Genomic DNA, 27,218 nt, shown 5'->3' on the forward strand with positions numbered 1-27,218 from the left:
GTAACAGGAACTTCCTATGGATTTATGAGTCTAAATTTCAGTATCTGGTTGCAAAAGATATGTCCATTAACACCTTTGTGCCTGAGCTGATACAATGTAAGAGTCAATAATCGAACTACTGACTTGGTCTGAGCATCATAAGCAAGTTTCAAGAAATTGCTTGGTATATATGAGAGCTGTTATAATCACTCACATAACTCACACTAACTCCATGTAGCATTAGCAGAACTAAGAACTGACGTTCACACTCATGATGGCAGTGTTAGATTCCCTAATGCTTTATGTTGAAAGAAGAGCTGGAAAGAGACGGTGCTATTTATGTTTGCTTTTTCTTTGGTGTCTCAGATAGAGTCAGCTGATGCGTGCCTAATCCTTGCCAATAAATACTGCGCTGACCCAGATGCTGAAGATGCCTCCAATATTATGAGGTAAACTCATTAGTTTTTAAGAGGTTTTTGGTTCTTAACTCTGATTAGCTAACTTCTGGTGTCCAGATAGGCTATACCCACATGGAGCTTTATTGCTGATCTGTGGCACTTGAAGAACATTGCAGGATTTTTGTTTTTATGGGACAAATTACAAGATTGTCTAAAAAGTTCAGAGATGAGGATACTCTAAATTCCTACCTAAACTGTTTTAGTTTAGCTGGTTTAGAAAGAGTGTATCAGAAGAGACATTTGGAGCACAAGCTTTGGTACTTTTAGTCGTTTTGCAAGACCTAGGGTTTGTCTTTAGAAATGAGGGGAAAGGGAATGCAATTATTTTGTTGCAACAGTATGTTGCTTGAGTGCATGTACTGCATGGGCTGCTGTTAATGATGGGACAGAATCACCCTTAATCATTTCATACCTGATTGCTCCTTGATACATCTGGTCCTACAAGTAATTGTGCTGGTCAGGGGATAGCAAGGTATACACTTCATGATGGTAATGGTCTTCTAGCTCATCCTTCTGTTTTACGCTGAAGACCAAACACTGCTGATTTTGATTGACAAGGCACTTACCACATTAGGGACCACCAGATCTTGTCCTGCCTTCCCCCTTCTGTTCTCTGAAGGAAGGAGTTGAAAGAGTCAGTCAGTAGATTGCAGCTAGAGTTACAACAAACCTAAGCCATTCCATTGTTTGTGTTTTGTTCATACAACCTTAGTTTTAATGAGACCAGTCTCTCCATTTAAAAACTAAAATCACAGAATCACAGAATCATCTAGGTTGGAAAAGACCTGAAGATCACCTAGTCCAACCATTAACCTAACACTGACAGTTCCCAACTACACCATATCCCTCAGCACTATGTCAACCCAACTCTTAAACAACTCCAGGGATGGGGACTCCACCACCTCCCTGGGCAGCTCATTCCAACACCTAACAACCCCTTCTGGAAAGAAATACTTCCTAATATCCAGTCTAAACCTTCCCTGGCACAACTTGAGGCCATTCCCTCTTGTTCTATCACTTGTTACTTGGTTAAAGAGGCTCATCCCCAGCTCTCTGCAACCTCCTTTCAGGTAGTTGTAGAGGGCGATGAGGTCTCCCCTCAGCATCCTCTTCTTCAGACTAAACTAATGTCAATGATTTGTTAAAAATTCTCTAGCATAGAATTGGCCAGTGTTATAACCCCACTTTACTGATGTGTTTACATTCTGTGAATTGAAGGAAGAGGAGAAATTAAAAAAAATTAATAAAATTTCTCCTGTGGAAAAAGTTCACTGCGTGCAAGAGATCTGGCTGTCTGTGGAAGGTGCAGGGCTTAACTATGCCTAATTTCATTTTCCAAACATGCTTTTGAGTTGCAATGTGAGAAACTGTTTTGACATTAATTGCATAAATACATCAAAAATATTCCAGTTGTAGATTAGTGCATTCTTAATAGATTTAATACATTTAATGTAACAAAATGCAAAAGTGTTATTTTGAGAGTGGAATTCTCTTGTGTTTTCTCCAACAACATTGAACATTTAATTAAATAATTCAGCAAGAAATGGAAAATTAGAAGGAAGACTTGTTTGCTCTTTCCAAAAGAGAATATAAATTAAAATCATGCATACAACTTTTTTTTTATGTTTCATGCTCTAGCTTTGGTATGCTTCAAAGCACAAGCCAGACCAGCAATTTGCAAGATACTTTCTACAATAAACCAGTAAACAGTTATGGCATTGAGTCTTATGAGACTGATGATTCCATAACAGTTCAGGGGTTTTTTTTGATTGTTTTATCTTCTCTTTTCTACCTTTAGTTTGTGTATGCAAAACTGATTTTTTTTGACCTTTCTTTCTCTGTTCAATGCTTTTTTCATTTTTAAATTGTATATTCCTCTCTTCATAACATGTTATCAATCCACTCATTTCTCAAAACATTTTTCTTTCCAGCCACTTAATCTGTACACAGCGGAGTAGATTTTAGGCTCACTAAATGATTAAGAATTCAGGAAATCTGCAGATTATGAAGTAGCCACATATTTTATAAATTCAGCATTCAGATATCAGTTTCAATATCAAGCTTTGGAATAATCCATAAAAATTCAAGGTGTTTGAATATGATGAATGTCTAGCAACTATAAATAAATAATATGTGATGGGGCAGAAAGAAGGGCATTCTTTCAGACATCATTAAAAAATTTGGTCCATTGTGTTGGTTCAAAGACATGAAGATAATCACTGAAGATGACATAGTAATTGCAAGTGTGTTATTTGCCTAACAGAATGAGTACAGTATTTGAACAGTATTTGCTAAATAAATTTCTTTTTCTGCAAATTCTGTAAGAGCAAACCATTCAGCTGAATAATTCCTGAAGTTTAGTGTTCTCTAGTATTAGCCGATGGTTATTAACTGAATTTGACTAAATGTAAATATTGCATAGGTCTGACTTCAATTAGTATGCTTTACAGCCAGATGAATAAGGGGGTACAGTTTTAATTGTGGGATTTAACAACACAGTAAAGTAGAGGTATTAAGATACATTATCCAAATGTCCTATCAGCTAAAAGTTATTTTAATTGCTTTTTCTTTTATTTTTAGAGTTATTTCAATAAAGAATTATCATCCGAAGATAAGAATTATCACTCAGATGTTGCAGTATCACAATAAGGTAATGTGACGACCAACAGCATCTCTCTCCAGATGTTTTTGCTATATTGCATTCACTCATACACAATTTTTCTAGCTCCAGTAATAGTAAGCATTTTTCTTTCCAAACAAAAACATCCTAATAAGCATTGCAATGTACTCCAGTTACAAGGTAATTCAGTTTTATTTATATATGCAAGGGACCTTATCAAAATCCTGACATTTATTAATTGCCTAGGGTCTAATTGTCAAACTTACAGTGTCCATAGTTGCTATTGATTCCAGACGAGCCTTTAACTGCTCAGCTTCTATAAGTTTTGCTCAGCTTATTACACTAGAACTACCCAAGATGAATTGGTGGCCCCCAGGCAAGTCATCTGAAGTCAATTCTTTGTGGATACTTAAAAAAAAAAAAAAAGGCAACATAGTATTATTGTGTTATTGGAGATTTATTGTGATTTTTTTTGTTTCTTGAATGACAATGTAGACCTGAAATTGCCAAATTGCAGGTACAAAATAAATAAAATTATTTTTTCATGTAAAACATAATTCAGATGTGGAATTTGTTCCTAAAAATATTGTGGAGATCAAAATTATAAATCCACTTTGGAAAGGAATTTGGCATGTTTTTTATGGTAAATCTGTGACATTTAAACACAGTGAGGTCAATTCATTTAATACTGAGATGAGAAAGTCCATAAACTACTGATTAACTGGGCTAGGAAGAATATATCAGAGGACAGACTACTCATATGTGACCTGCTTCTTTTATTGTTTCTGAAAGCATCAAACACTGCCAGCATTGGAAAAAAACCTTGGCTAGGTAGACTTCATTCAATGAAATACACAGTAATTCTGGTACTTAGAAGCTTTGACTACTGGCAGCTAGGAACTCCTTACACCTGTAACCTTTGTCTAGAACAAGAGCAGTTACTGTTGCTTGTGATGCCCTCTTCCCATACATGAATGGAAGGAGCCTGTCTTTTCATATAATAGAATCAAGATGTTTCTCTGCTTTTAACAGGTTCAGGGGGAAAGGTCTTTTAAATACTGCATTTGTCCTTTGTATTTCCAATGAATGTGTCCTCAAGAATAGCTGTTATCAAAGCACTGAACTGTGATACTAACTTACGAAGGGAAACAAGCATGAAGGCCTCTGTGTTTCCTTATGTCTATGCAAATGTACAAGGTAGATGGAAAAGAGAATCTGATAGAGTTATGCCAGTAACTGAACAATATTAACACCTATCTAACTGATCACTGTCAATACTGGACATATGTCTTGATCAGCTGTTTTCTTTATTCTATCCTTACAAATAGCAGTCTTGGGAAAAAGTTTGGATTTTCCCTACATGCTATCCTTCGGGGTGGAAGGAATGAAACAGAAAAGACAGAAGATGTTGTGTATACTGTATTAAATGACAATGTCCTGTAAAGGTTGCAGCTTCACACGAGTTGCAATCTAAGTTATATTAGATTCCTGTATATTATATATATGCCTTATGCATCAGAGAGTAGCTCAAAGTGCTGTAAAAGGAATATACAGAAGGGAAGGAAAACTTTACAACATTCTGTGGTTCGTTCAGGTTTGAGGATGGGCGTGGCAGAGTGTCACAGCCAGAATATGGCTTGAGAAATGTAAGATTTTATCTATAATAGGTAAGATTAGAACATTTCTTAGCATAGAATTAAATTCTAAAATACTTGGAGTTCTTCTGCCTACTCAGAAAAAGTCAAGCCAGTAACAAAGAAAATCATTTACTGCCATCTCCTTCAATACAGTACTGTATTTGAGGAAGTATTACTGGTGCTTAACCTATGGGGTATTTTGTTTGTTTCCCAGGCCCATCTGCTAAATATCCCAAGCTGGAACTGGAAAGAAGGGGATGATGCGATCTGTCTTGCTGAGCTGAAGCTGGGCTTCATAGCCCAGAGCTGCCTGGCACCAGGCCTTTCAACAATGTTAGCCAACCTCTTCTCTATGAGGTCATTCATAAAGGTAATGTCTTGTCTCATTATAATGTATTAGTCTGCAATTCAGTTTGTCAGAGAGTTGAGTAGAGAACATGACTCAAATATGAAACAGATAGGGACACATTAACAGATTTTGTAAGACAAAAAAACCCGCACACACTTCCATACAAAAGTTCTCTGCTGCAAACCGGGCAATGAGCCAGGTTCTATCAAGTTATGTTTTTATTTTTATTCAGAAAATGTTTGGCCTTTAACTGTTTTTCAAAGCATCACCCATTTCTAGGGAGATATTTCTGTTGGTGTGTTTTGCTTTGTTTTAGACAAACCACATGTTTATCTATGAGAAAAGCCCCTGCTGCTAAAACAAAAATATGATTTATGTATGTCCTGTATAGCAACAAAGTACCTAGAAAAAAGGACTCATCATTTTAGTCTTTTACATCAAGTGGCTAGTGGACCTCTGACTATGAGAATAAATAAGGAACATGTGTTGGAACTGAAGCCTGAACTTCCTACAACATCATTCGTGTATTTATTTCTTCTCAGTCAAAGAGCTCTTTTGGACTTAAATGTCAAAATTTTAATGCAGTTATTCCTAGACTTCTACAGCAGCTGTACTAGTTCACTGGACCAAGGCCTTGATTGCAGCAACCAGTGTTTTCTTCCTCGTGCCTTTCTTGGACACCAATTTCAAACATAAAGGATGGTCAGTTCACAATCCCATGAGTGTTATTAATGGAATGGGAAACACTGGAGTATAAGGTGGGCCATGGTCCACTACAAGTCTGTTGTGCAAGTAAGGAAAAAAAAAAAAAAGCCTAATGTCCTCAGATGAGAAAGCCAGGACTGTTCTCCTAGAGATGCACATGTCAGTGCAGGACACTGAGTCTTTATTTAGTTCTTATGAAGGCCTGAATTTCTTGTTAAGGTATCCTTTGGAGACAGCAGACTCCTGTGTGTCAAAAATATTCCAGACTATCACATATAGTCAAAAAAATGCCAGTTTTCAATATGGAAACAAGCCTGGGCTCTGCATTTTACTGTCTGCAGTTATGATGTTTATGTCTTTATTCATGTTCTGAAAAAAAATAAATCTTTAACTTCAGTAAAGCCAAACTTGGGAACTGTCTATGACTCATCAGCATATGGTCACTTTGATATTAATCCTTTCTACTTATATCCCAAAAGAAAACTATATATCTTATGAATTTCATTCTTCTTGCTGGTCATTTTGGTCTCCCTCACTCCTGCCTGCTGTGGTAACCCAAGACTCTCAGGAGTCTCAAACATTTTAACAGTCACACTAATATAGCCAAATTACTGAGGCAACCTGTTCTATGAATTTGCTCTTGACATCATAAGTAGACATGAAACTTTTGCTCTTTCCAAAATCAGAAGGGAACAGTTTTCTCTCAAGGAGATGCAAATATATGGGTATCTTCAGAAGCCCCAGTCTTAATTCAAGTTATTTTACTACTGAATTTAAACTTAACAGTGAGAAAATGGAGAGATTCAGAAAGTGATAAAGTGTACAAATGTCTGATTATGGGGAACTGTACTAGACACACACACATTTATGGCCTGGATTTGTAGTTAAAATGTTTAGACAAGTCAAAAACTGCAAATGTAAAGGTAGCATCTTTCCAGAAAATATATCTAACCACTTATGCCATTATCTTACCCACCTTCAATAGTATATGTTCTTGTTTTATAAGATATTCTTATAATAATTTCAGTACAGTGACAGAATGGACTATCTCACTGATGAACAGTTTTAAGATGAAGGCTCAGCTCTGCAAGGCACTACTCAGATTACATCTGAGTATTTCTATATATACAGAATAAGCTTAAAAATAGCAATGAATTTCATTTAGAGGAAGCTTTCTATGTCAGTTTTGCTCTTGTACCTGTGATTATATACAGTTAGAATAGTGTGCAGACATACCTTAACTTGTGTTACTTCAGAGGTCATCTTCAGATGGCAGTGAGAGAAAAAATGTCATAAAATAGTGCATTGGGACAATGCAAGACTCCGTTAGTACTGGTTAAAAAGGTATCTGCCACTTAACTAAAAATTAATCGTCCAGGCAAGTGAAATGCATATAATTTCCAAAGATCTCTGAATATATTAAAATCTAAAGCAAAATAAACATAACAAGAACTGAGACATTTCTTCATGAAAATCCAACTCAGTTGGCAACAACAAAAGGTTTGTTTCTTTATTTACCCGAACGGATGTTCTTTCTTCAGGCTGTCTTACTCTAAACCTATATTTGAAAGAGAAAACTATTACTGAGTGGTGGCTGTGAATCAACAGTGTATTGTAGAAAAGCAAACTACATTGATTGGAATTGTTAAAGAGGACTCTATTGAAAAGAAAGGTGTCCATTCCCTGAAAGAACTTCCACCCCTTTTCATTTAGAGCACTGAACTTAAGTACTGTCAGATCTTCATAAATTCCTTGGGCAAACATTAGTGGAGTCTCCCATGAGTTAGGAGATTGCCAGGAAAATGTACTGAAACTTCTGTATTTTTTAAAGAAAGCTTGAAATGTGTGTTTGTTCCTCCTCCTTCATAATGTGATTAGAAAGTGATTTAATGTGTCATAAATGTTTGGTCAGTCAAACACAAATGAATATGATTGATGGTGACATTGCACACGTTTAACTCATTATGTGTTTCTTTACAGCAAAATGATTTGTGTAAACAGTCTGCCCAGTATTAGAGGTAAAACAAACCAGAAAACCTCAAAATATTATATTTGTTCCTAATATTTTACTTTTGGTTTTAGCAATGTAATCTCATATGGAATCTTATATGTTCTCTTTGGCACCAAACTGAACAAAAAGGAAATCAACTCAAAAAGATTAAGGTTCTGTAAACATTTAAAGGAAGAAAGATAGATTGTACAACAAATGATATGTTGAGGAAAAAAGAACTTTACACCTGTAAACTGTATTTCAATAATCCAGTCTTTTTATAACACACTGTTATATAGCTGTATTAATAAAAGTAATTGTGACTTTTTATTACTCACATAGTCTCAGAAAAAATGGAAATAGTATACTGTACTGCAATTTCTGTATTGTTTGGATTAGCAAATGATTACCAAAAGTCTACCCATATGAAAAACATTGCAAAAATAAGTAAATGGAATAAAAGGTAAGGGTGGTCAAATTTTGTCCCTGTATACAACCATGGAAGCCAATATGAGTTAGTATTGTCGTATAAATTAATAAAATGTGGAGTGTTGTCCGTGAGTGTAACACAAGTCCACAAACAAATTAGTTTTGTCTTTGCTCTATTGGTAAGACGGTACACCTCATTCCAGATCTGAAGAATGATCTAGAGCAGTCTCAATTCTCCTCTAAGCTATTTTGAGAGCAAGAATGTTCTGTGGGCTCTTTTGGCAGCTCTTGTTTGCACCCACACATATGCGGTGCCTACTTCTCCCACTACATTCCTTTCTAGTGCAGACTGAAAGAGAGACATAATAAAGCCACACAGATTTACATCAGTCAGGTGCTTACCTACACTGATGGAACACATCAGCTGGGTTGCTAATTATTTTTGACCACCTGAGCAGCCTTGGACTGTTTTAAAGTATGAGACTAGGGTATGAACAGTGAATTGCTTCAAATGAAGGAGAATTTTAAAAGGAGAGTGGGGAGGAAATGCAACTTTTCAATTTATTGTGACGTTCTTGAGGAGACTGCATAATAAACTGATTACCTGATCTACCTCACAGGATCTACCCCAAATATTAATCTAGCCTGTTACCAAAGGACTTTATTCTCTAAAAAGTCTGCCTGAATGTAATATTTTTAATCATTGAGTCTAGGAATTGAAAACTGTTGTGGTTGAAAACTGTTAGCTATTTACAAATAGGTTCAGTCCTTGAGATAAGACTAATATTTGTCTTGGACAAAAGTCTACCGTGGGATGCATTTTTCAGTCAATCATTCAAATAGATCAACACCAATCTATCGTTTGCATTATGATTGATTACTGCCCTGTTTTGTAAATGTGAAAATATTAAAAGTAGAGCCTGTATGACTTTGATTTCAAACCCATCAAGGCCAGCATCTAAAGAATTAGGTGTCATAATATTTCAAGAATACTTTCTCTGCTGTGACCTATTATAAAACTCTACATTAGTATGAACAATGAAAAAATGCATATATCTCTTACTTGAAATTAGAGGTAATCTTAATGAACATATTTGATGTTTTATAAAACATACTTTTTTCATGACAATTTTTAAAAAGTTCTTGCATACAGAAAGAACTGTGGGAATAGTTGTCTGAGGTTGTAAAATTTTTATACCACTAAGAATACTTGTTACCTTTGATTTAAGCAGACAATGGAATTGAGTAAAGAGGTACTGGATAATTTATAGTGCTTAAGGAAATTAAATTATAAGACTGTAAATCTACGAATTCACTCTTTGCTGAGAATGTGTGAACTGCTTTCAGCCAATTAGTTCTCTGTCAGATTTTGATATCCATATCTAAAGGCATAATAAAACCAGACATTCACACCAGTGATTTGGGTGGACTGAAAGGGCATTATAGGTGAATGTGACAAAATGTTTAAAATACATTGCTTTCAATGTACAACTTGTTTTCAACTACCAATCAAGAATATTCTCTGTGTACTTTCTTTTTATTCTCATCTATGTTGTTATAAAAATACCCACAATACTATGGAGAAGAGAATTGTAAAATTAAATGTCAGGAAGCCCTGGAAGCGTTCTGAGCCTAGAGGAAGGCAGGAGTCCCTGTGTTAGATGAAAGTAGATGAAAAGAGCTTGGCAAGGGCTCAAGAAAATTGCCTTGGTGAAGATGTTATTTTCTAGGCATTTTTTGTAAAACATTTCTCTACATGGCCTTCTGGGCGTCTTCGAAGAGAAAATTTTATATGTATTTTAGAACAGAAATAGGGAACAACTTTCATGTAGTTTAATCTTTTGATACAAACCTTATAATTTGGGGAAGACCATTCAGAATTTCTGAATTGCATGCTCTTAGCCAAAATACTCCATAGTGGGCCACATGCTGAACCAAAAAAGTAGACCATTAGAATAAAGCAAGATCATTTTAACAACAGAACTAAAATATTCAAGTGCTATTCTGGAGAGATAATGAATAGATTTAACTCATTAATTTACTGTACTTTTGGGGGAATTTTTATTATTTAATTAGATAGGGCTGTTTATCAAAGTAAAAATATGTCTAAAATATCAAAGGCATGGTCTTCTTCCAAACATCTGAAATTATTCTCAAAGGCTTTGTACTGTTTTGTGCTCTTTCCTGGGTGGTGATGAGCTGAGTTTATTCAATGCTAGGGAGCAGACTTTACAGCTGCTTCCATTGTGCTATAAAGGAATTTTCATTGTGTCACTTCCTTAATAAAAAGATCCTAGGTCACACGACAACTCTAGCATTAGTTCTCTGTGTTGATAGTGAGACTTAGATCTTGACAGATGAGATTATATAGCATTATCAGGTTCAGATATACTCAGTCTCTTTCATGTAACTATTTACATCATTACACTGAGAACCAAATGCTATGAACAAGATACATCAGTTGGGGCTACAGAGCTCCTGATAATTACACTGCCAGGGGGTAGGGCTGGATGTATTAAGGGTTTAGGTTTTTTCCTGACAATACTAACGGTTGTGGTTGCAAGATGTATATGGGTTTTTTGTATCTCTGTCACCATGTCTCAGTAGGAAATGATTGTATTATGTAAATATATTTGCTGATAACAACATTGTATCTATATACAGATAGAGGAGAGCAGAGGAGCATTGGGACTTAAAAAAAGATACAGATGAAAATTAGATTTCTTCTCTTGGGATACACTATGTCATTTTCTAGCTATTCTTCATATAGGCTATTGAATTAGTGGGTGATTTGTTTTATGGCTATTCAGGAGACAGAATTGAGGTGTAACCTAGTCAGGGAAAGGTAATCATGTGCTTACAGTACTGGAGAGGAACTTGGAAGATGCAGATTCAAGTCACTGTGGTGGTATGGCAGATTCTATGTGAGGTCCAACAGTTACCTAAACTCTCTTTACCTTTCTTCCTAGCTGAGATTGGAATAATTTAATTTTTTGTTCCTTTGCTAAAATTTCCTCTTTAAGTTTGTAAGGTCTTTGAAGAAAAAAAATTACTTCTTTTTTGTACCAACACAGCATCCTGTGACAACGTTTGCTATGATTTAACATCAAAGTCAAAAGAAAATGCTATGTACTTATTCTTAATAAGTGTATTCTTATTATAGTGTGGTTACCAGTAGAAGAGAGTGAATGATTCCCTGTGGCTGCATCAACCACTATTTGTGCTGTTTTGTTATCTTTCTAGAGTGTTACATTTACTTATGTTGCTGCAGTATCAGCCTGAAGCATGTTAGTCATTTAACTTCAGGGATAAAAATAACAGAATGTCCTGCAAAGCCTTCTCCTTAAGATCATGCAGGGGAAGTTCTTTTTGAAAGAAGGATTTTGAAATTAGTACCTCACTGACATGGATTATGGGAGAAACAGATTATGTTTATCTGTGGAATATTGCTCTATTAAAACTCAGGGTAACTGCAAGACGCAAGGAATTAGGAAGGAAATATTGAACACTGGACATTTTTAATAGTAGTATTTTCATTTCTAGCAGACCAGCAGGTACTGCCTTTCAAGAAATACCAGGCATGCAAACATCTTTCTCTTTGAAATCACAGGGAAAATGTCATGGTTCAGGCGGAGATACAATGCAAAGATCATCTTTAGTCTGTTATTAGCATTATAACATTGTATAATATCCCAAATATCAGCAATTCTTTAAATTCATTAATCAACATTTCACAGTATCCTAACAGAGCATATCTTAAACATTCTTAAACACTTCTTGAAGGTTGATTTAGCACTAATCAGTATCTATGAAGCTTGATCACTGCTTTGTGAATGAGTTTGGTTTTTTCCAGTCCTTTCTTGGTCCTTGACTAAGGGCGAGTACTTAACTATAGGTCTGATCTGCAGTTCCTTCCTCCAAATCAAAACCATCTGCCTAAAGAAAAGAAAGCAAGGGAAGAAAGCAGAAACACGTAATGTATTTGTATATTTTTTTCCAACCCCAGGTGGTGTCAATCTAAGAAAAAGCCACAAAATAGACCATAAGTTACAAACATGTCCTTGCTATCATTACTCTTATTTTTTACCAAGCCTGCACTTTATATGTTTTCTGTATATAAAGAGTTGCTGATCAGCAACATTTGCAAGCTTTGCATAAATAAAAGGGTTATAAAAAAACGTGATAGAGCTTCTCTGTGTGTGGTGAAGAATAACACAGTGCAAATCCCTTTTAGCATCCCACATGGTCTCTGAATGGAGAAACAATTTCTGTGGAAGAAATTTCTCTTGATTGTTTGCAGCTCACTTGTCAGGGAGTGTATGATTTGAAACATCTCCATAGTGCAATTTATTCTTGCAGTTGTTTACTTCTCCAGAACTAAAGTTACTGGTTACTTGGCAGCCTATCAACAGCAGAAGAAAATTTAAAAGAAATAAGTTCATTGTCATTTATATTTCACTGTTTTCTTAAAGTTTTTAATTCTTCTATTCTTTAGAACATTCTTTTGAAAGAGTGCCTTTTGACTTGTTTAACATGGGGAAAAGATTGGTGAATCCCAAATTAGTACTCAGCGTGTAGGATAAAAATGCAAACATATAAAATACTTGTCAAAATAACTGTGGGATTCAGATTTTTTTTTAAACATTGGAAAATTGTTTGTCCAAGAGATTCGTGTCACACCAAATTTCAATGAAAGTTATATTATACTATAAAGTAATATATTATAATATAATATAAAAGCAATAGTATTATTAAATATATAATATACATGATATTTAATAATCTAACATAATAATTATATAATCTGAAATGTATTTTATTTTTTTCTTACTCAAATCATTATGTCAAAACACAATGTTCTTTTTTTCTGCTTAGTGCTGTTCAGACAATGATCCTAAGCATGTCTGAAACAGTAGAGAAGGTTTGAGTGGTTTAAATGAGCTGTGGATCAGGCTATTACAGGGAAGAAGTGCTTTTAAGTTGTAAAAGAGTTCGAAAAGCTCAGCATTATGATTATAGCATTTCAATACAAGCCATGTGTGGACATGGAATGAAAATGCTTCTTTTAAGTTAGACAATTAGCAGAGCTGTAGCTCATATATGCTGCTAGGGCACTGCACTTCTGACATGTTCTTCTTCAAGCATAGAGGTTCATCTGTAATTCCCTTTCTGAAGCCTTTTAATGGGCTGTTGCTTTAATTCCTGGTAACGAATAATGTAATCCAGGTTTTGCTCACTGAGTTTAGTAGGTATGACACTACTGCATCTCTCACTTTTTTGGTACTGGGTATCCATAAAATGCTAGTTCAACATGGAATTTGTCTTTGTGTTTCTTAAAGCTTTTAAAAGTGAATTTTTTTCTGATATGATTTAGACATTTTTTCACAGATTATACTGATTAGTGGGAAGACAAGAAGTCTGTATGATTTAAGCATAGAATAAGTGACTGAGTTGAAGCAGGCAAAGAAGATAACCACATTATAAGCCTAAAAGAGGAGTTTGAAAGAGGAGGTGGAATCACTGCTGATGGGGAAGTAAGATAAAGAACTCTGTCAGTGAAAGCACTATCAGTTGGTGGCTCTGCATCCTGTAGTACCTGTCAGTTAGGCAGCCTGACATTTCCATTTGGATAAAGGAGTTCAAAGGGAAATAGAAAGTAAAATATATAGGACATTAGCCTAGAGAAACAGTTCTGTTGGTATTGTGGGTGATGTTAGGTAATGATATGGTAGAGAAGAGAAACAAAGAGGCATAGTCAATGGCAGAGACTTATGGAACTGCAGGCAGGGGAAGCGGAGATGAAGGCAACTCTCCAAAAGAGTGAAAAAAGTAGTAGGAAGGCAAACATCACTGTATTTCTATAGAATTTTTACTTTATAGGGTTTTGTGAGCTTTGTGATTTGGAACCGGAGTAAGAATATGGAATACAGAACTATAATTTAAGACTTATAGAAAATATTAAGTGCTTAATGAAAGTGTATAAGAAGGAACATGAAAAATCCGTTCTAGACTCTTGGGGAATGAATGGGACTCTGTAACAGTTATAGCTTTTGTTTTTAAAATGTAGTTTACTTTTACAGCTTGTGCTCATACAATTTTATTTCCTAAAGCATGTAAGATTTTGAAAGTTCCTAAAGATTTAGTGTAAAATTTTAAAATATCAATTACTTAGCTTAAATGTTTTGTTAAACACTTAATGTGTTCATCTGATTATACCTTGTTTAGAAGCATAATTTAGAGTAGTATAATAAGAAGCAAACCTAATGAAACAACGATACAAACAAACCAGTTAAAGAAAAAATAGAATTAATATCCAGAAAAAAGTATCGAATGATATTCTTGTAAGCATGAGTTCATTTTTAAATTTAAGAGGCAGAAAAAGAGTTGCTGGATACATTGTAAATGCATAGAGTATGTTGTTGGTCACAGACCTGGACTTTCTGGTGATTAGAGTATGTGCTTTAATTTTTCCCATCTTAAATTTTTATCCTTTTTTGAATTTACGTGGTGAGATTTCCTTTAATCTCTGCATGTTATGCAAGAACCTCTTGCTTTAATGCTGTTTTAAAACAACTGTAGTTTGACACAAAGATAAATTGTTGCTTAAAGATGCTTTTCTCAATTTGATTTATTGCTGAATAGCTGAAAAAAATAATTTGGACACCTTTACTCAAGTCACTTGTAATAATTTATTTTCTTGAATACTGACAGAGATGTACATTTATATTGCTGTTTGGATTATATCTTCATAACAAACCCCATGCTCCTTCTAACATACCAGAATGCTTTTACCATAAAGAACATACGGGCCTATGTTTTGCTGCCATAAGGCATTTCATACCATTAAAATCATTGACTGGACATTATCCAAGGCATTTGATATAATGGGCAGTAATGTAGCTGAACAACATTTTAAAGCAGTAATAATTTGTTTATCTTATTGGACTGAATTCTTAGATAAGAATGAAATGCTGAGAGTTCTCTATGTAAAAAAAAAGTCTGGCTCATACTTAGCTGGTTGCCATTACACTGGCTCTAGGACTTTAGACAAGCAAGATCAGCAATGTAGATTAAAGCACTTGAGCCTTACCTGCAGTAATTTATGAGGATGGATGTTCCTCAAGCATCCTTTCTGCCACTTAATTGGGCCCAGCTGCAGCTCTTGTTTCCTGCAGGATTAGTATTGTCATTTCTTAACACAATGTAGACTGAGCTTCGTGAGAAGCTGGGGATATCAGAAAAAGACAATTTATGAAATATTTAAGAGATATATAGTTATCCAAGTCCTTTCTGGTAGCTTTGCAAATCTCTACCAATAGTTAAAAAACAAAAACAAAAACAAAACTTCCTTGTTATGCCAATATTTTGGCCTTCGCATCTGAACTCAATACTGTCTCACTCTCTGCTCTGTAAGATGAAGACCATCATGGGACTACCTAAAGAGTGGAACTAATAGTGTCTTTATTTTTTTGCAAAGAATAAAATATAGCTTTTAGGCATGAACTAAATTACAAGATAAGTATTTCCATGATCTGTAAAATCATGTGCTTTATTTAAGAAAATTAAAATCTCAGATCTCTCTATCTTTTACTTGTTTCCTATTTGCTATCTAGTCAGGTAGACTCTGGTTAATGTAAATGTGGTAATATGAAAAAAGAAATATATAACATTGGTTTTGCTAGTCTGGTGTAATTTACATGTCTCTTGCTAATTTTATATATACTGTATTATCAAACATACATTTTTTGTGCTGTGTATAATTCTTGTAAATATGTATTTCTCAGTTCACACAATTATATAGCACAATTAGTGAATAAGGCCAAAGAGATAATTACACACAGGAATGTCCCACTGTGGTTGAAATTTTTGCTCTGTTTTAAGGTGATGTAATAAATAGGGGAAGCAACTGTTTCATGTGAAGCCTTAGATATTTCAGGCTGCTTGCCTGTGGTGGTTTCTTTAGTTTGCCTAGGAAGGTTTCATTGGGAATGACAGTCAAATCTCAAAGAAACTTTGGATGATGGCACAAATTATGGTACAGAGACCTGGGATTTCAACAGTGAACAGCTTCAGAATATGCAGTATTTCCAGTCATAACAGCTAGCTTTGTTTTTGCTCTTCTGAATTATAGTGCTATTCCTGCTGATGGACACTAAGAGGCTTGATCCAGTTACCTTAATATAGATGTTTGATGCTAATTGAAAGACCTTATAGATTCTCTGAGACATAAACTTTACAAATATATGACATCCATGGACCCCAGGGCAGCAGCTGGAAGCTAGATGGGATTGCATGCACATCTCAGATATCACTAGAAACTTCTGCTTAGGCAAATATATTGAGCTTTTGATGGTGGTCCTGTAGCACCTCTGACTTGGTTTCCTTCATACCTTCAACAGTAAAAGATCTCTGAATTTATCAGTAAAGTTTTTCTTCAGTTGTTGTCCTAAAACACTGATGACCACTGAAGAAATTGTTTCAATATATGTCTCTTATTATTATAATTTCCTTGTTAGTTACAGATGCAGAGAAGAAAAAAATTAATAATTTTAAATAAGTTTTGACTGCTGATCAACTTCTAAATGAGGTGAAAATATTTGAAACATTGTTAGAGAGACTGAAATAACAATATAATGCAACCATTTCACTAGAGAATTTTCAGAAAGAGATCATTGAGAAACATTATTTCTCAAGCTCTGTACAACCTTATTTCACCTTATGCCGAATGTGCTTGCCAAGAATTGAGTGTATTATTTTTACATAGGATACTTGATTTACTGAGTACACAGACATATTCTTTTTGGCACTCCAGGAAATCCTGTGAAAATAAGCAATATTAATTGCCATAATAGTCTACTGACTTATTTCTTAAAATTTGATTCAAGTTTAAGAAGTTGCTGTAAATTTTAAAGAGAGCTTTTGGTTTTACTCAGAACTCTGCATCTGTGTTTCTTTGTTTTAGATTGAGGAGGACACGTGGCAGAAATACTACCTGGAAGGAGTTGCAAATGAAATGTATACAGAATATCTGTCTAGTGCCTTTGTGGGTTTGTCCTTCCCTGCAGTTTGTGAGTAAGTAGAAATACATATTAATATACATAAGTATTTGCCTTTTCTCAAGTGAAATCTAAGGTTTCTGCAGGAGACCTTTTCACTCTGCTATGGTCCTAATGTTGCTACATCAGATGGGATCCAATAAAATAAACATTAAAGTAATCACTGCATGGAAGTATTCCAAACATTGTAATGCCTGTTTTCAGAAGAGATTTGGAATTAAGTGATTGTAAATGAAAGCGTAAATGTTTTCAGTGTTGAACAAATTCATCAGCAATCCATTTAAATTGAGTTATTTACTCATAAGTGCTATCCTATTGTTTCTTCTAATGATTCCCATTCTTTGAGTAGTGGTTGTCTATGTCACAGTCTTGGCGTATGATCCATTCCAAGGAAACTATTCATTAATTTAAATAGATGTGGTGGAGTCATATAAGCAGTGTGGCATCCAGAGCTCTGTGGAACTGGTTGCAAACACTTTTAACGAGTGAAATACGTCAGAAAAAATATGTCTATTCTGTAATGAGAAAGGAGTATTTGAAGCATATAGCATAAGCCATGCTACAACTTTATTTCTAGAGACTGAAAATCCTTATATTTGTCCTAGAATGTTTCTGTGAATGAGACATTTGTATGCACAAGGTTTCTATAATAAATACTGTGGCCACAAACATAGTCAGGATAGTTTAGCACAGTCATGTTTCCTCCTCTGTTGGCATTGTTCTTCTTTACCAAATTAGCCATGCCAAAAGGTCACAACAAAGACTGTGGACAGCTTTTGCTAGGGACTGTTTGAATGCTTGAAAAGAAACAGACCCTACTCTGAAGAGTTTGCTGTCTAACTAGATAACATAGAAAAACTTCTGCAGACTCCATTCTTAGAGCAGAAAACAGAGGAAGAAGTAAGGTATCACCTCCTATGTAAAGGAGAATGATTTTGCTTCAACTTCTCTCACTTCTCCCACCGTTTCTGATTTTCACAGTAGTGTAAACATAGGTTGTGGCATAAGTATGAGGGAGCAACAACTCTTAGCCATATGTTACCCATTTAAGAATCTGTCTTTTTCTGGGATGTAACTATGACAGAGGCCAGTCTTCAATTTGCTAGTAAAATAAAGGGGCTCACAATCCATCCCTCCACTGTGTTAACCAGCCTGTGACTAGGTTATTGAGGGAAAATGTTTATTACTATAATCACAAAACTTTCCCTGGTTATATTGAAATAGAAATTTGCATTATATTCAGAATTAATGGTAATTTATGCTGTTTACACTAACTACAATCATGAAAACTAAATTTCCATGCCAAACCATTGCACACATAGTTGAATTTCTATGCAAGTTCTTAGAAACATGTGACTGAGACTGTATTTGACATAAAGCTGACATTCATTTAACTGTGCTGGTAGAGTTGAGATAAAATAATCAACAAAGATAGGGCATTTACTGAGATTTAGAAACATGGCTAAACTTTGTATCTCTCCTCAAGCATTTCATTATCTGGAGGCTTAATTAACTGTGTTTCTTAGTTTAAATTAAAAAAAAAGATGTATCTCAAATTTTCCAACAGCTTAATAACTCTATTAAATTCAGGTTAATTAAAGCACCTTGAAAATTAAAATGTAGTGTTACATATTAATGAGTGTGGTGTGTAGGTGTTTTCATTATTGTGAGAATTGGCTATTCAATTTCCAGAAGAACCGAAGGACAGCAAAAAGTCCATTGCATTGTTTTGTGAAGGAGAAATAAAATCTGGCTTAGTGTGATCAACTATGCACAAAATATATAGACTTTGAGAACAGTTTTTGTAATTTAGCTTTTAAAATTAATGCAGTCAATGACATTTTAAAACACTGAAACTAAATGACATGTGCTGCATCGTCTGTTTATTGGTCTTGATTGCCAGTCTACGAATGTGATTCTTTGGTAAACAGGCTGCCATACAGTCTGGATAACAAACATAAAGAGAGTGCAGAAACATCTCCTCTTTCAATGGGGATGGGACACTCAATATTTTTGAAGAATTTCAACCTCTTGATGTCAACACCAAGGTGAAGAATTGAATGGAAGTAGAAGTTAACATCAGCCTGCAAGTTTTATTTATAACTCTGAGTATATGTGTGTGTACTGTGTGAACTATTTCCAACAATGTATTTCCAATATTTGAATGTAATTCCTATCATTCTGTGCCCTTGGATATTGTTGGACCAGGTGTGGATGATGATGATTGAAGAGTAAACTAACCAAACTGTCCCCCCACTAGTGCACAGTCTTCTAGTGGGCCTTCTAATATTTACTAATACACAGCTAATCTTTGCCCAGGTTCTAGGCCCCATTCTCCACTCAAAAATTTTCCTAGTGAGGCTAGCACATCTATGGTTTCACACTTGACCTAACAGTGGAAACAGCATATGAAGGTTCCCCACTTCTCTTTATATATATTAAATTGGGCCCATTTGCTGGTGGTTCTGTTTTTGAAGTCACTCATTCAATCAAATGTCATAGCCATGTTTTAATAAAAGCCAAAATTTTAGAGATGTCATTATCTCTGTATTTGTGCATCATATTGTTGCATGGTTAATAATTATGGCATATATTCCCACATTAGTCATGAAGTTTTTTGCATGTTTTTATAACAGACCATTTGGGGAGCTAATCACAGAAGTCTTAGGAACTCCACTGTCCTGACAAAGGAGAACTAAGTTAGGCGAGTAGGCAACACTCAGCACTTGTCTGCATTTTCTCTTAGCTTCACAACAGATTATTTATCGTCCGGATATGTTCATAGTAGTAGCACTTCCTAGTCTGAGAGTGACTCCAAATTAAGCTAGTCTTTTACAGAGCAAGGACAGCATGGACTATCTGTAACTGTCAAGTTCTTGCTTCTATCTTTGGATCATTCTCTTCAACTAGATTTCTAACTTGTCTCCAAGGGTGAGATAAATCTGAGGCACTTTGGACTCTTGAGACAGGCTACACATAATATGACCAGTACAGTTTTCTGCCTCTCAGAAGCAGTGATGCTGGATCAGTCCATACCTGTTAAATTAAGAGCTTTTTCCTGAAGCTATGATTTTATTCAACATTGCAGATGTGTGTCAGATTTTAGACTCAACAAATATAAGCTCAGCTTAGGTAGTGTCCAGGCCACAAGACAGCCTCTAGACTTCAGCATCTAGACTCCATCTGATTCTGCCAGAGACTTCTATATTTTACACTTTCCTCCAAGCACTCTCAGAAACTCTCCTCTGGGTCCACCCCAGCAAAAGGTTGGCCCCCCCCCCACTGCTTCTACTCAGCCAATAAATATGTGCTAGACTCCTCAGGCACACCTGTGAGATGGAAAGAGCCAACACATGAAAAAAGATGTTGTAAGGTCCCACTGTGCTCTCTAATTTCATCTCAGTGGACAGAAACTTTTTCACAAGTATGAAAAGGCTGCTTCAATAGAAAAGTATCCATAGATCAGCACAGAGGACTTGCAGCCTCCCACAGTTTGTTCTTCTTTAATGTGTTTAAAGTATGGAGGCTTATGGTACCGTTACCAATGCTTACACCATGGTTTTGGATAACCTGAATTTTACTACATTTGGTACAAACAGTAATTAGTAGGTTAGTAACTACTGGACAAATTTTGGTTTATTAATTCAAAACTCTGTATATACGGCAGCTATATTTCCTGTTCATACCTAGAAAACCAACAATACCCATGTTTATAAAGGACGCTTGGTTTCTTTGTGCTTAAAACCTTCAGTAGAGCTCTTATATTAGTCTTCTTATTCCAACATGATCAGCTTTAATGGGAGCCAGAAAGAACAGTGGAATGAAAGTTTTGTTTAGCAGGATAAGAGTTCACAAAAGTAATGAAAGACCAATATTTATGAAACTCCTTAGGCAAGTATGGATTGGAGTAGGATGTACTCCACAACGCTTCACAGCACTTCAATTGTATTTCACATCAGGAACCATCTTGTAAACCAAGATAATATTTGATGTGGGAATACAGAGAAAAAGCAATGTAGAGTTCTGCATTGACATTTCTTACCTTCAGTGTCTTCCTAACAGACTGACAGGTCAGCAGCCAAAAACTGTTAAATATTCAGCTCATGTTCTCACTACCATCCTAATAATGATAGTGGTATCCAGTACAGTAATCAGCAAATTTATTTGCTTACCTGCAGCCACTGACTGGATCTGGTACAAATAATTAATTTATATGAAGTACTTCTGTGTATATATATGTGTGTATAGAGAGTAATGTACCTCATTATGAGTGATGTATGTCATGTTAACATGAGTGACAAAAGTCGCTCTACACACACTCTATTATATTATTTATATAGTGACTCATGAACCCACTGGAAAAGAGCCTGATCTTTGTCAAGGTTCACCCATATTCTCTGTATGCTTTTGTATTAAAATGTACACTTGTATTCTATACTCCTTTTGGATGTCTACTTTTCCTGCTACCATTAATTTCTCATTATCCTAGTAGTGTTACAGTCTGGGAGGTATTTTTTCCACTGTGATAGATTTAAAGAGTACTTTGACTTTTTTGATTGATTTATGCAAACCTTGGCCCACACAGTATGGTTTTTTATTATTTTAACTTAATTGTTTACAATTCAATCTTACAGAATTTAATAGAAGGATTTTTCTTTTGATCTTTGGATGACCCCAGAAGATCTTGACATCCTAAGAAAAAGAAAAAATGCATTGTCCACAGCCATACATAAGTGATATTCAACAAAAATATTGCTAAAAACTTTAAGTCTGTAGAATAGGTGCTTAAAAGACCCATACCAAATGCTCAGCTTCTGCACATGCCAGGGTTGATAGCTTTCCCCTCACACCCATCTATTACCCTGTTGGAGATGGGAAGCTAGTCAACTGTAACCTTCAAACAGAGTATTTAAAGGTTGAGGGACAATAACCTTTTCCAGATACTTCCCATGATGAGCCTTCAAGGACAAAATAGCCTCATATCATGATGTACAAAGCAAAAGGAAAGAGATCAAAACTTCTATATATTGTATTCAGATACATTTAGAATGTTGCCGTGCAGGAGCTTTAGGCATTGTTTGTATGTAGTACTTTTCATCAGTTTCAAATCTCTCTCCAGTACATCTATTGGTTCCCGACTGACTAAAGAAACTAAAAAGTGCATTCTGGCAGTAAGCATGAACAATGTTTTTCATGCCCTGAACCTGGCAATGAGTATTGCTTTGTAGTCAGTGATTCATAACTTGCAAAATATAAAATTTAATTGTGTTTCATTTTATTGGTCAGATGGAATTAGACCAGAAAACATACCTTGAATATGTAGTATCTCTGTGTCTCTTCACAGCTGAGATTACGGTTAAAATTCTAATCTGATGTGGAACTGCCTGCTTAACTAAATCCTGTCTAGTAAACTAAACTCCTCACTGACATTGTTCACTTTTCATTAAATTAATGATTTCATGATTTTAGTGGTTATTTCTGCTCCATGTCAATGTAAGAAACGTAGCAATCACAGATCTTGAAACACCTGCATGATTACACATACACATGGCACAGATGTATTTTTTTCATTCTTCTATATTTCTGAGCTGGCCTGTTAGGGTTTCTTAACCTTTCACAGAATGCTCGAAGTTTTTACTGTCTTTCTGAGGTGTAAATAATGAGTCAACAGTCATGTAAGATAAACAGTATTATAAGTGGAAATAACTGTAATAGGGGTTAAGTACTCTTACTTTTTGAGCAAATTTTCCAGTACTGGTAACAATAACACCAGTGCCTTCTGTATTATGCATGTGATAGATTTCAGCTAGTGGCTTCCTATTTCTTAGCATCTCTTAATTTCTAATTCCCCCTTGAATTTCTGTCATAATCTGTCCCATAGCATACTTAAGATCCAGCAATTCTAATGCAATAGTAGAAGTGCATGTAATGATCTAGCAAGACACCTGTAAAATAAATCTCAAAAATTTTAACAAAACCTCCAGAACTCTTGCTAACAAACTTACCATTTTACACTTGATCAGAGAACCACTTACATCAGTGCTTACTTTTAAATTTTTGAATAGTTCTGTGAAATTCTGCTATTGAAGTAGTTGGTTAAATTTTTTTCCTTGCCAGAGCAATACATGAGTGCTGAGCACCTGGAAGAACCCAGCTGTGGGTTAAAAGCAGAAGGTTCCTATGCTTTTGCCAGTTTCACATGACTGGAAATTAACTAAGCCTGACATTAACAAACGTTTAAAAGAGATATGTGGGTTATTATATATCTATATAGTATGATAATTTCTGTTCCAACATACAAACCTCATTGACTGCGCTGGTTTTAGACACTGCTGCTCCATAAAAGTAAAGTACCTGATATTCTCATACTTCCAGCTCCTAAGAAACACAGATACTAGCAAGCACCAAAGAAACCACTAGATGACAATGTGCATAAAAAATAGTTTGAAAAGAAGACAAAAATAATATATTTATGAAATAATTCTGATAATGTAAGTAATTTGCTCATATTAAGATACTACTTTTTATCAGGAATTATATTCTTCCATGTATTTTTTTATTAGGTAGATAACAACATGATCTATCCTATATCAAAATACTTTTGCTAACTGCAACTGAACTGTACTGTATGGAAGTAGTTGAAAATATATTTTCTCTCCTGATATGACTACCTATTCCTTTGTCAAAAATAGTTCAGCAAAAAATGTTCTAGCTGACCCTAAGGAAAAAAAGTGAATTATTTATGATGTACAAAATTTCAGTCAAAAAATTTATTTGAAAAGAGAAAACTTTCTTCCAGTAGATTTTCTAATTAATGTCCTTTTGTTAGTGTTTAGTACAAAAATTAATAATTAATAAATAATTAAGGTTGTATCTGCTCAGGAAGGAGAATGATAATTTCTTTAAATTCTAAATATCCCAGTACTTTCACATGCAAATAATACAGCAGGTATCTATGGTTAATTTATGCCAATAATAGTCTTACCAGTAAAGAAGGAAGATTTAATGTCAAAACCAATTTATTTCTCTCTGGGTAGACAGAAACAGATTCTAATTCTTAAGAGCCTTTGTTCATGACCGTCTGTGTTCATCAGTAGTTAGCAGGTGATGCTGGCAGTTGAAAATAAAATAGAAATGAATGCCTCAGGTACTGTCATTGACAATTCTTGTGGACTTCTACATAATAATTTGAGATAAAAATTATTCTAACTTTTTATTACAAGGTTCTTTATGTATCTGGGGAAAAAAAGCAGGTATAAGATCTTTCTCATTTTAATCATATCGAAGTACATTTGCACAATACAGTTTAAATGGTAAGATTTATTAATCCTAATTTTAATTGCATGGCCAAGTGCATGTAAACCTATTTATTTTACCACTTAAATATTTTTGGTAAATCTGTAGATGACAATGAGGTACTGGTGCCAAATATTAGAGTAGTATCAGGCTTATCTATTTTTTTTAATTTTTCTTCTTTTGACGCTGATAGTCAGGCTTCATTTACCTGTTAATATTGTAGGAGGTGATGGACTAATCAAGAATTCAGTTACTATCAGGATTTTGTCTGCCCATTTCTGACATTGGCTGCAGTTCTGGAGGTAGAATAAGACTTCTAATTGATTCTGAAAAAAAGTTAAATGAATTTTGCCCCTGGCTTTCTTTTTGTGTTACTTCCCAATACTGAGATACCACTACAGTGGTACTTTTACAATCCTTTGAAAGGAAAACATTTGAAGAAAAAATATGCTCAAGTTTTATATTGCAAAATTTAAGACAATGGAAAGGAAATGTTATTGTATATATCCTTATGTGATATTCAGCCTATTGCCTCAGCACTCTCAGAATCCCTACATCCATGCTTATCTCTAATTATTCTCTTATCCTGAAGAAATAGCAGAAATTAACTGTTCACAGTGATTTCTGAAACATTTTATAGAAATGGAATATTATCAGTTCAGCAGCCAGTTCCTTATTTTCTGCTAAGTATGTGACTGATGCAAAGTATGCAGAATATGGCTTGATTGGCTTAAGGAAAAAAATTATTTTTGAAATACATGCAAAAATATTAGTAACACTGAAGTAAGGAAGTTTGTGGAGAAGCACTGAGCACTGGAAAAGTTAGCGTATGATATAGAAGATGGCAGCCATCTAACTGGAAGGTGAGTCCTAGAATAATATGTGACAAATTTGTTGAAGAGGAGACAAGGAGCATCGAATTTGCATACACTTCAGTGACAAAAGTGGAAAATGGTTTCTAGTTATTTAAAAAAACCCATGTATTATAGTATTAGAAAATACTTTCCATACATTGTCAATAATTGCTTCTAGTCATACTGTTCCTCTGTGACATTTGTTGGCAAATATTGACTTATTAGTAGGGTACTCTCATTTTAGTTCACTATATATGTGTTTTCTAAGGAATGCCACTACGATCAACATATGGCTGAATTCCAGCAAAGGTTTGAAAAATTTCCTCAAGACATCCACTATAGCCAAATGAAATCTTATGTTGTGTATCATGACCTTTGTTACTATTGCTTAAGTAGACTTAGTAACATAGTGAGTTGGTACTTTTGCTACTGTTCTCAACTTGTTAGTTTATATATATTTGGGAAAATATTCATTATGTTCAAAATAGAAAAATCTTAATATATGTTCTGTGTATACCTAACTGAAAAAATGGGAAAAGGTCTTAGTGTAAGTTCTTAAAGAAAATACATACCCCACAGCTGTCTCTACCTATGTGATGTTACTGACTTTTGGCCTCTTCTTTTCCTGCAGACTGGTGTTTGCGAAACTAAAGCTCTTAATGATAGCCATAGAATACAAGTCGGAAAAACGAGAAAGCAGGTATGTCCAATATCTACAAATTTTGAAGTTCTGGAATGCACTGTCAAGAATTTTGCCTGCTTTTCTTTCAGAGTGAACGTAGCTATTCTTATACTTTTGAAACATTTCAGAGTATAATTAGCATGCCATCACATTACATCATTTCATATAGGCTTTTATTTCTGTCCTGTTCTTCTTCCCTAAAATTATTTCAAGTCAGAACACTGAGTAGAAGGTGGGGGGACAGAGATACATACGTCCAATCTCCAGAAGTGCAATTCATTTTTCTTTAAACAAAAACTTACAATGTTTTTGTTCATAGTCTATCAGTTTTAATTGGAGGTCCAACTTATTTTACTGAAAATGGAAAAGTGGAAAACAGATGTGATACGAAACCTTGTTATGGCTATGTGTTTTCTCAAAATAATTTCATTTAAATGAATTTGGAAGAACCAGTTTAGATAGGGTACAGGATAAATAAATGTACGATAATGAGGGTTTTATATGGTATCTGTTCTGACAAAACTTGCATATATGAATAGCATCATAAAACTAGAAAAGATTAATTTAGCCTTGAAGTTACCAACTGGCTGACACCTAATGAAAAAAAATCATTATTATTAGTACAGAATCACAGACAGGAAAATAAGCGTTTCTTGTGGGTTTTTTGTAGAAAAGTTCATAAAAATCCAAGTGAACTTTGGAGTCAGTCTTCTATCAACTTGTCCATCAGTGCTTTACACAACATTCATTTATAAATAAATTTATAAATGTTATAAATGTGCCCTGCAACATGTGGAGGGGCATATAATAAAAATATGACAATACTGGCTCTGAGCTGAATTTTATTTTCCTCTGAGGAAAATTATATTCTGTACTACTTTAGTAAATTTGGAACAATAGATATTAGTTCATCTTATTTGTGGCCCCTAATTACCTAAAACCTTAGTGAGCAATTGTTTCTCCTCACAGGTGACCCAATTCTGTCATTTGAGTTCATGCCACAATTTCTGATGTTTTGAAAGTTTGTTTTAATGTTTATTATTAAATGTTGTAATTTTTCTGTATTAAAAATACCTATAAAATCTATGTGGAGCATTTGACACAGAAAATACAATGTTACAACTGTTTATAGGAGTATTTCCATGCCCTGTGGTTGGTTTTGC

General features: G+C 34.7%; 1 protein-coding gene across 19 annotated transcripts in view; it reads left to right on the forward strand.

The window, feature by feature from the left end:
• KCNMA1 (potassium calcium-activated channel subfamily M alpha 1) overlaps positions 1–27,218 on the forward strand; it is a 514,017-nt gene that overhangs the window by 361,294 nt on the left and 125,505 nt on the right. For all 19 annotated transcript variants that reach the window (XM_074874548.1, XM_074874549.1, XM_074874557.1 and 16 more), the window contains exons 12-16: positions 346–428; positions 3,018–3,087; positions 4,909–5,064; positions 17,130–17,239; positions 26,005–26,073. In XM_074874548.1, coding sequence (XP_074730649.1) covers positions 346–428; positions 3,018–3,087; positions 4,909–5,064; positions 17,130–17,239; positions 26,005–26,073 — 488 coding nt within the window. The remainder of the gene's footprint in view (positions 1–345; positions 429–3,017; positions 3,088–4,908; positions 5,065–17,129; positions 17,240–26,004; positions 26,074–27,218) is intronic.

This window comes from Strix uralensis, chromosome 7 (assembly GCF_047716275.1).
Source record: "Strix uralensis isolate ZFMK-TIS-50842 chromosome 7, bStrUra1, whole genome shotgun sequence".
Classification (NCBI taxonomy): Eukaryota; Metazoa; Chordata; class Aves; order Strigiformes; family Strigidae; genus Strix; species Strix uralensis.